Source organism: Lupinus angustifolius, chromosome LG19, assembly GCF_001865875.1.
Source record: "Lupinus angustifolius cultivar Tanjil chromosome LG19, LupAngTanjil_v1.0, whole genome shotgun sequence".
Lineage (NCBI taxonomy): Eukaryota > Viridiplantae > Streptophyta > Magnoliopsida > Fabales > Fabaceae > Lupinus > Lupinus angustifolius.
The window spans coordinates 13,633,826-13,645,201 of record NC_032027.1 but is presented as its reverse complement, the minus strand read 5'-3'; the positions used below and the strand labels follow the sequence as shown (position 1 = coordinate 13,645,201).

At 31.1% G+C, this 11,376-nt stretch overlaps 1 protein-coding gene across 1 annotated transcript in view; it reads left to right on the top strand.

Moving 5' to 3' along the window:
- Nucleotides 8,901-11,376, top strand: part of LOC109334629 — a 6,184-nt gene continuing 3,708 nt past the window's right edge. Inside the window, exon 1 of the mRNA XM_019570504.1 lies at nt 8,901-9,751. Within this exon, the coding sequence (XP_019426049.1) occupies nt 9,463-9,751 (289 nt within the window). The 5' untranslated portion in view covers nt 8,901-9,462. The remainder of the gene's footprint in view (nt 9,752-11,376) is intronic.

The window sequence follows — 11,376 nt, the reverse complement described above, 5'->3', positions numbered from 1 at the left end:
CAAACAATGTGTTATAATACAAACATTACACACATCACAAAATTCACAACAAGTACAACATCTTAGGACGGGATTCTAACATACAATGGACGCCCTTGGCAAGTTCTAGACTCCCTATAAAGACTTCCATATTGCATCTCTCTCGAATAGAGAAGCCCAAATATTATGATGTTAGAAACAGAAGACTGTTTCAAGCGGCTAACTCATAATAAGAGGTAACAATATGAGTGGTCCACATTACCAACACTTAGAAGCGACAAAGACCGCGACCAGTGAGGCTAGTATCCCTTCTATCCAAAAGGTATCACTAATATCTGGGTGTAGGGCAAATGGGTGCCTAAAATGTGTACATTATATATCACTTAATAACAAAAACAGTACATACATGCACATATAATTCATATACGCAACATACAATTACTAATTAAGCATGCAATTCATGTTAGGTATCAGTGGCAGAATACACCTAGAAGGGGGCGTTGAATAGGTGTGGCGGAGCTCAAGTTCCACTTTTTGGGTTTTACACACTTGCTGAAAAATTATCAGTTAATTGATTAACCAGTGGGCTTAATCGATTAAATCAAAACAGAAACAGAATGATCAGAACAACAACTTGCACAGTTATTAACTAACACACTGAAATTATGCAACTATAAAAAACTATCTCCTTTTCTTTCCAAGAAACACAAGAATGATGCAAAAAAGCTTTTCAAAGAACATGCAATGTGAAATTGAAACTTAAAGCCTTAGTATGATCTAATCTTTCTCTTAATGCAACATGCAATATTTTCTCCTAGATATAACAATGAGTAACTCGAAAATATGCAGAGAGAATGATGTAAAAATGTATAGATTATGCTGCCACATATGCTGAGATTTCAGTTTAAATAGAAAACTGTCTAAAGTCTCAGTTAATCGATTGAGTACCCATTTAATCGATTAACGGGTTGTTGAAAATAATTGTTTTCAGTTTTTCAGTTTTATGTTGAAGCTTCAATTCTGTTAATCGATTAACACTATTTATAATCGATTAAACAGTGTAAAATTAGCTTATTAATGCATGGTGAACTACCTATATGATATATGCTCATGCATAACATGATTTCCAAATATAATACATTTAATGCACAAAATCAATGTATTCAAATGCATGAACCTAATTATCATATATTTCTAGATGATTTCTCATTTTAGTAGATTAATTACTTTATTAAATCTTGTGAGACTTACACCTAGGTTTACCTAACCTAGACTCAATATCTATGGCGAGCATCTTAGACTTCTAAAAAGATAATAAAGAATTATAACCTAAGTCTAATAAGTCACCACTTGAGCTCTCGGCATGTTGATTGTTGAGACATCTTTAAGCTTTAACTAACTCCTTGTCTTCATCAAAACATAGGCAAAACATTGTTAATGCAATCCTTGACACTTTGCACTTTCAATTCATACAAGTAATAATTAAGCATGTAATATATATCTATACATACAACTAATAATTAAGTATGTAACTCACACAACTACTAATTAAGCATGCAATTTTCATATTTATAACATATAATTAATAATTAAGTATACAATTTTCATATTTATAACATACAATTAATAATTAAGCATGTAATTCATATTTATACATACAATTGAAATTAAGCATATAATTCATATTTAGACATATACTTAATAATTAAGCATGTAATTCATATTTATACATACAATTAATAATTAAGCATGCAATTTTCTTATTATTGGAAATTAACTAATCAACCAAATAGGAAAAAATAAATAATAATAATAATAATGGCAAATAAAAAGTCACACATTTTATTGATTATGGGTCGGGCTGTCTCAAAAAAGTCCCCAACAGAGTCGCTAGCTGTCACGCCCCAATTTTCGGCTGCACGACTTTGTTTAGAGTCGCCACCACATTTTATAGTTAAAAATGTAAAAAAATATTTTAAGCCAAATTACCTTGGGCTTTTGGATTTTTGATATTCAGGTTCGGGAGTCAGTTACAAGGTAGAAAAGGTATTAGCACCCTACCCGCCCACCTTAAGCGGTATCCTTCATTAAAATATATGACTTTATTATTATTATTATTTTTATTTTTATTAAATTTTCTGATTAATTAATTATTAAAAAGAAAAAAATATTTATTTTTATTATTGTGTCTGACAAGATTGACTTTGGTCCTACGTACCCCTGTTAAGGGGATCAATGCTTACGTAGTTCTTTAGGTAGAAAAATGTTTATTGGTTGAGTGTATTTTAATTAAAGAAAATATATTTTTTAGTCAAAAATATATATTTTGCAATTTTTATTTATTATTGAAAAGAGTTTTGATTCGGTTAATTTTTTCTATTTATTTAATTAAAAAATAGAGTTTAATCGATTTTAAGATTTAATCGATTAATCGATTTTAAGATTTAATCGATTAAAAAGAAGCGACATAGTGTGATCTTTCGAAGATAATTTGAGAAGAAAGAAGCATGCGAGGCGAACTTCTCTCCAACTTTGATTAACTCCCAAAATTATATCAAAAGCATTTATAAATATTTTCATGTAATTTTATTAATAATCTTTTTTATAATGAAAATACTTTAATTATTTTTATTATTGACAAATTTAAATTATTTACATAAAATAATGAAATTTCGTTAATTGTTTAAAAAAAGGTTTGTTGATAATTATCTATATAAAAAAATATTTTTATTTCTTCTTTGTTATTACTATTTATCCCAAAAAAATTATTAATACTTATTCATTATTCTAAATATGTCATTTCTATATATAATAATTATTTACAAAATAAAATAATTTACTCATTTAAACAATATTGCATTGCTAAAATAAATAAAAGAAAAAATAGAATAGGTAAGATGATAATTGATTGCCCTTTAAGTATAGAAATATGCATTGCTGGAAATTGGGATTCAGTGTTGGCTACTTGGGGAGGTGCAAGACACGTGGCAGAATGTCACTAGCTGAGGTGTGAGGTGGGTGCACCTGGACACGCAGCGGAACGCTGATGATTGGAAATAAGGGTGCACCAAGGCGAGCTATGAACTCGTCCATATCGGATAATATGCTTTCACAGGTGCAATTATCTTGTGTGGTGCAGCACACTGAAACCAGGATGTGTTTTTTCCTGGGATTGGTCAACTGGAAGTCAACATGACTGCATGTCAAAGTATGCAGATCCCATGGTCAGGATTGGATCTGGACGCGAGTGCACAGTGTTGTTATGCACGTTACCATAGTGGATCACTTGGCAAATAAAAAATTCTTTTCTCTCTCACTGCAGGTTGCTTTTTTTAGAGTTTTTTTAGTGTTTCCAATGTAGTTTTTATGTTCACCATGACCTCTATTTATAGTGAACTTTCAACCACCAAATCCTAAAATTTTGGTTAACAAAAATTTCAAATTCGAATAAATTTAATCTCTTAATTTTAGGAATCTTAACAGACTGGTTTGACTCTATTTTTCATATTATTTTAATAATTTTTTGTTATTCCTTTTTCAAATTTAAATTAGGTTGTTAGCTTTGATTATTTAATTATTTAAATTGTTCTAAAAAATTTATAAAATATGGACAAAAATAAATTTAATTATTTCCCATACATTAAAAATTTCGAAAAATTAAAGAAAAACATTTTTTCTCTCTTTTTTAGAAAAAAAGTATGGGCTCATGGTGGCCCATTCCTAATTCAAAAAATTTATTTACTAAAATCGTTTTCTTAATTTATTTTAGTTTTGAACATTTGGTCAACCTAACCACTTGGGTTCAGGAACTCTAACAACATTAATTTATCTATTTTTGAATTTTCGGTTAACCCAACCACTTAGATTTAGGAACTTCATTTGTTTATTATTATTTTTGAAAGTGCAAAGTGTCAAGGATAGCATTAGCATGTCTTTGTCTATGTTTTGATGAAGACAAGGTTCTAACAAAGCTTGAAGATGACTCAACAATCAACATGTCTTATGCTCATTTGGTCATATCTAGACTAGGGTGTAAATTGAGTCTATAATCTAAGTAGTCTCGGATGTGTGTCATAGTAAGTGAGTATAGGTGAACCTAGGTACTAGTCTCTTAAGCCATCTTAATTGTCATATTATATTCATGAGCCATATCATCTAGTTAATTGTATGTTCATGCATCTATCGTACATGTTATATGTGCATATTAGGCATAATATAATTGGTAAAACATGTATATATATTGTGCATAACATATGAGAAGTTTACCATTTGAAACATATGCATAAATGTTCCAGTTAATCGATTAACATGGTAATTTAATCAATTAACGCAACTGTTTTTCTTTTAAATGTGTTTTCTGTTTGCACTGAATTCTGTGTCATTCTGTTGCCCCGTTAATCGATTAAAGAGAAGCCTTAATCAATTAACTAGTCTGTTATTTGTTATAACTGAAATCTGTTTTAACTGTTTTGCAACGTATGTAACCGCCTATTCTCTATGCTATAAATACAAGGCATTGTTCAAAAAACCATAACATTGCATTCTATTATATAGGGTTGTTTAGTGAGCATTTTCCATACGTGTTTTACTATATTTTTGCAAGAGAGTTGTATGCGTGAGAAGAGAGATTATGCTGTTTTAATTGCTGTTATATGCTTACTGTTTTTGCATAATTCTGTATCCATTCTTATCTTGCTCACATGCTCACGCATTAGATATTGTTAGAGAGAAATTATCTGTATACTGGTATTGATTAACTCATTTGAATCTTGATGGCTTAAGTGGTTAGTAAAAGGGTTAATCTTTGAGTCTTTATCTTGTCATATTTTAAGCATTATTGTGCTTAGTATACCTTGTTGTTTAACGTGTTTTTGGGTAGTCCGGATTTGTCTCTTGGTGTGAGATCACCACAGAGATTGAGGTTCTTCACCAAGGCTAGGAGGTCTTGATTTGAGGATAAGAATCTTGGTTGGGGCTAGTTCACGAGAAAGGTTTTCTCAGAGGCAAAGGGTAGAGTCAAACCAAGAATTTAGAGGTCCTAGATTTCAAGAAGAGAGCATCATATGTGCTTGTAATTAAATTGGTATTTGTATTAATATTTCAATATTGTGAAGAAAGAAAATCTCCCCGATCCAAAAGGGGAGGCCTGGATGTAGTTTGCAGTGGACCGCAAACGAACCAGGATAAAAATCCTTTGTGCACTGTTCTTTCTCTCTTTATCTTCTTTATGTTTCTTGTCATTATAAATTGAATATGTAATTGAAAAGTTGGATATTTGTTTACTGCCATATACTTAATAATTGTGCGTAAAAATATCTGTATCATATCTGTTCAATTTTTTTTAATTACTGTGCAAATTGTCTGTCTGATCATTCTGTTCTGTGCAATAGTTAATCGATTAAACCTTGCTATTAATCGATTAACTAGACTGTTTTCAGCAGTTGGGTTTTGGTTCAAGAAGCGGTGATTGATAACCGCTACACCTATTCAACCACCCTTCTATGTGTTCCTAGACCACTGATACCTCACAATTTTGAATTTTTAGTTAACCTAATCATTTAGATTTAGGAACTTCATTTGTTTATTATTACTTTGATTTTTTAGTTAACCTAATCATTTAGATTTAGGAACTTCATTTGTTTATTATTACTTTGATTTTTTAGTTAACCTAATCATTTAGATTTAGGAACTTGATTTTATTTTGTTACGTTATATTTAAATAATTTCGAAAATAATTATAAAAGTTCATAAAAATAGTTTTATTATTTTTATTCATTAAAAATTCCAAAAAATACTGAAATAAATAAAAATGAAGTTAATTTATTATTTTTATTTAAAAAGAGTTTGGACTTTTTTCTGGGCCGGACAAAAATGGGTGTTCACAGATATAATGAGAAATTAGACAAAAAATGTTATCTTCAATTCAAAAAGAACCAAATAAGATTTATCCAACAAAAGTGACGAAAAAATGTTAACTTGTTAAATGTTACCTTGTTAGTAAGCATTGGGAAAAAAATGATAGATAGATAAAGTAACACAGTTGAAGGGACACTGTAGTGTGAAATATGACAACTGAAACACAAAAAATGAAAATAAGCTATAAGATATGATGTATGAAAGGGACATCACTTCGAGAAATATCACTAGCCCTTTGCATTATTATATAGATAGTAGATAAAGTTCAAATTTTTAAGGCAAAAACTATGAAAGGGACATCACTTTGGGACACTAAGGCAAATGCATGAAACCAATATGTATTGAAAATCACATTTTTCAGACACTAAAAATGTGATGGTAGACGAGATCTCGAAAAAGTAAGTGGCGACTAACAAAAAGCCAGAAAGGATAAACATTCTTCGAAACACAAATGCATGTACAAATATTTATTGAAAATCAAATTTTCCAAACATTAAAAATGTGAATATTGATCAGATGTGGAAAAAGTAGACCGGATCTGACATTTTCAACAAATATTGAAGATAAACATTCATGAAACGCATGTTGAAGATGATATTTATAAGAAAGAAACACATATTGAAGATCATAATGTTAATCTTCAAATATTATATTAACTTAGACATCGTCAACATCTTCAAGAACAAATTGAAGATCTGAAAAAGTAGACCATGTTTCAAAGATAAAACTTTGACATCTTGAATAAAATAAACATTCATGAAACATGCATGTTGAAGATCATATTTGTAAGCAAGAAACACATATTGAAGATCACATTTTTAAGAACAAAACTGTCAAAGTAGATTGGATCCGGAAAAACGCATGTTCAAAAAATAAATCAGTTAACATTCATGAAATGTAAAACCTTTTGAAACACATCCTTCATGTTTCAAAGGTAAAACCTCTGTAGTAAATAAAAAACCCAACATTACCTTAAGTAGAGAAGAAGAAGAAGAAGAAACGAACAGGTTGTAGAGAGAAGAAGAAGAAGCACCAAATAGAGTGGGGTAGTTGGAAGATAATAATAATGAGAGAGAAGAAGGGGAAATGAATGGTTGGGAAATAATAAGCGTGAGGTCAAAAAGTGGCATTGATGTGTTTATTGATGTGGCATTGTTGAAGGTGTTTCAAATTTCAAAAAAAGAAGAGAGTAGAAGCTTTAAATGGCTTGTTACTTTATTATTATTATTACCTAATGGATTTTATTATTATTTTTGTGAAGAATAAATGTGTTTTACAGTTTTGTCCCTACAAAATCCAAATGTCAAATATAGAAAATGTCCACTATGGTAAACGCATCAGCCCCTTCCATTCTTTATAAGATAGTATATTTACGTCTGGAGGACCAAATAAGATATTCACTTCATTTGCACCATTTTTTGTGTTGTCAATTATTTGTTGAATTTGTTCTCACACAATTTTTACCCAAATAGAGAAAGTCAAATATGCACTTATGCATGATATACAAAAAGATGCATTGAAGAATTCAACATATGGATAATATCAAGACTTACATTGATGTTTTAAGAAGTTTAAAGAAATGTGTATATATAGCAACCAATAGGCACATAATAAGAACCTCACAAAGTTTCACCCACTAGACTAGATAGAAAGAACAAACTCTCTTTTTTCTCCCCCTCTTTGGATGAAGTTTTAAATTCATGGTCGGTATCAAAGACATGCAAAAGAATTTCATGAAATAGTTACTCAGTTCAAAAACATTATTGAGTCATAGCATTTTTGGAGAATGAAAGATATAAGTGTATTTGCTGGATTGAAGTCTCATGCTTTTTATATTGATTTTTTATTATGATTTTTATTAATGTATGTTGATCATACCAAATTTCAGTAGAGTTACTTTGTTTTCAATTTTAATTTTTAGATTTATAAATATTTACATCTATTTGGTTAAGACATGGCACAATAGGAGATGAAACATTTCTAGATAGCTAAAGAGAGAATAATATCTTTCCATAATAAATGTATTATAGTGTTTATTATATGGATGTAATTAAATAATTAAGAGAATAATATAATATCTATTGAGAATGACTACCGTATGGGGTTAGAGTTTCATGCTTATTATTATATATAGGTGTTGATTTTACTATATAGGTTTTGTCTTACCAACTTTTAGTTGAGTTATCTTGTTTTTAATCGTAATATTTAAATTTAGAAATCTTGAAGTTTATTTGAATGGCAAATAAAGTAATAAAATGAGAAAAACGAGGGTATGTATTGACAATCTTTAAATTTATTTTATTGTAAATCCTTATTGATATAAATGATTCCCCATTCCATCCAAACCTTTTCTCCTACAACTAATAAATTCTCTTCCTTCTATATTTGTTATATACGAATAAAGAAAACTATTACGCACACAAAACATTTATATAAAGATTTATACATAATAAAAAAATATTTATATTTATTTATATTATTTTTACTTGATTCCAAAGTGGAATTTGCCAGTGGTGGTTGATCGAAGCTCTAGTAGGTAGCCACTCCTTTCTTAGGAAACTATACATGAGACTTCCACATCATTCAGCTCGGTCCTGAGCTTTTGTCGTTGACGCTTTTTATTAGACCACTATTTATGCATGTATATTAAGTCTGGACTCTCGAATCTTTTGGTGGCGAACAATGCAACTTGCATTGCAAGAGATACTCACTCATAGAGTGTGACCCGCTTCTCACCCATAAGAGTTACTCACTAGCTAGTCGGACTAGTGGAAGCCCTATCTGAAGACATACCGAAAACCATGCATTTCGAGTGTGAGTACATACATTTTTTTACCCTTGATCAAACCATGATAAACAAGTGTCCTCCATTCAATGAATGAATTTAAAAAACATTGAAAATAGATAACCTAACTCAATATGAAGATGTAATAAATTAGGTCAAAGAGAATCATCCAAGGGCAAGAAACACGTCACGTGTCCTCACACACAATCAGAATGTGCAGCACCTGAATATCCTCGCAAAAAAACACTTGAAATCCCCATTATGCCCTTCGTGCCTTTTGTTTTTCTCTTCAATTTCCACATTCATCACATGGCACTGCAACTTGAGAATTCCACACTTGTGCAGCTACTACTGCAAACCCTTTCTCATATAATCTCTATGCAACTCTCACCCATGATTACCCTTTTCCGCATTCTTTATAAAGCTACCTTTTTTTCTCTTTTGGGTTGTTATTTCACTCTCTCACCCCACAAGAAGTGATTTTTATTTTGTAGGTAGGGGCATTAGGGCATAGTTCATTGTTTGACTTCACTTTTAGCCTTTTGGAGCATACTTTATTTCATTTAAAATCTTGGGCATTTTACATTTTACCTTTATCTGGGGTTGTTGTGTGTTTTTGGGGGTTTTATTTCAATGGTTTGAGTTTGAGAATTGTGTTTTTGTTTTAGGGTTTTCCTTAACCCAATTTGGGGTTTTCAGGAACAACCCATCATTGCTTTTGTTTTGTTTATGTTGTAAATAGGGGATTTTTATTATTGTTGTTGTTGTTGTTGTTGGTGATAATGTCTGAGGAGATTGCACCTATTTTTGTGTCATGGGAGGAGCAAGTGATATGTCCGGAGCGTGGGAACCGTGTGACTCATTTTTACTTGAAGGATGCATTTGGGAATTCGGTGCTTGCTGTTGTTGGGACTGAGAGGAGTGTGAGGCACATGGTGTATATTGTACCTGACCATTTTTTGCAGACTTATGGATCTAATGAGTCCATCAATGCAGTCAAATGGAGGGCGAGGAGAGAGGTTGTCGACTGGCTAACTTGTTTGACCTTGCAGAACCTTCCATGTCGTGCAAGTAAGTTGGTTTCGGTATGCAGTTTGATGTGCTTCAAGTTTTATATGATTTGTGTTTTAGAAATGTTAATAGTTATGGATATATGTGCTGAATCAAATTACTCTATCAGTCGTTTTTGGCTCCTGGAATTTTATCATTGAAGTTATTGTAGTGGCATTAGCCTTGGTTGTTGTTGTTGTTGCCTGTTGGTATTGTTGGTTGGTCATCAAGCACCGTCTCAATCAAAGTCAGTGTAGTGTGACTTCTTGTGGTTAATCACCTAAGTTCCTATGAGTTACATTCAAGCAATTTGATCAAGTTTGTGTTGTATAAGTTCATATAGTTTACGTCATTTTTGCCTAATAATGATTTTCTTCTATGATTTTTGAGTCTTGACTACATACCTCAAAGCTGTATCATATGCACATTTTCTTTATATTTTCATATTGACCACTCACAATAGTGGGTAAAAGATCATATCTTTGTGGTGGTTGGATTGGAATAGAGCAGATTGGTTTATTTTAAAATGGTGAAGCTACCACATTTTATTTATTTATGATCCTTAAGTGCAACTGTATGATATTCATGTGGCATCTATTTAAATTTAAAAATGTAATTACGAGTATCAATAATCACCGTGTTAGCATTGGTATTTTGGCAGCTGTATTCACACGAATTGAATAAATGTGAAAGTGGTCATGATTGGTTTGTTATTCTGTTTTGGTTTATGGCCCTTCATTTTATATGTAATACATTAAACCTTGCATTTTTTAATAATTAAATGTTCATTCTTTTTCCTTTCTTGGGCGCATTATTTAATGGGGTATTCTAACTGTATACATAATGATATTAAATTGGGGTAAAACATGTGGTTTTCAAATGGGATGGATTAGAGATGTAATTGAGCATTATGACATGAACTATTGCTATAAATATTGAAGGGAAGAGCAAGTTACATCACATCCTTGCCAGCAACCACATCAGATGTAATTTGATGCTATTTAATATGATTTTGTACTGTTTCAAAGTAACGCACAATTTGCTAACAAACAAAGTGTTCAGGTGACGAAATTGCGTTTTCCATGTGGCATAAACTCTGTTATTCTATGCAGAAAGGGAGTAGAAAGTTATACGGACAAGTTTTATAAGTACGTATATCAAATGAGCTCATCTGTCAGATACATGAATACTTAATAGGAATTCACATTAAACTCATCTTAGAAAGGAAAAAAGCAATGATACATTCATCACTTTAGTTGTGCCCTCATAATAAGGTGTTTGCGTGTCATTAAAACTCCTCACTACATAATAAGAATTATAACCCAAAATATGCAATTTTTATATATTTGATTATAAATTTTTTCCATATAACTTATTGCTCCCTTTGCAAACAAAATAGAGGACTTTTTTGAAGTGTGAAAAAACACTATTTTGTCACGTGTACACTTTTTGTTAGCTAGTTGTGTGTTAACAGTTCAGAAAACAAATTAAAACACACCAAGTCACATGTAACGTGGTTGCTTAACTGGCATAATCCTCAGTCTTTTAGATCGATACGTTATGTCTGTGTCAAAAAAGATTGATTCCCCACTCGACACCTATCTACCCTCCCCTCCAGGTGCTCTGCCTACATTTACCCCCTCCCC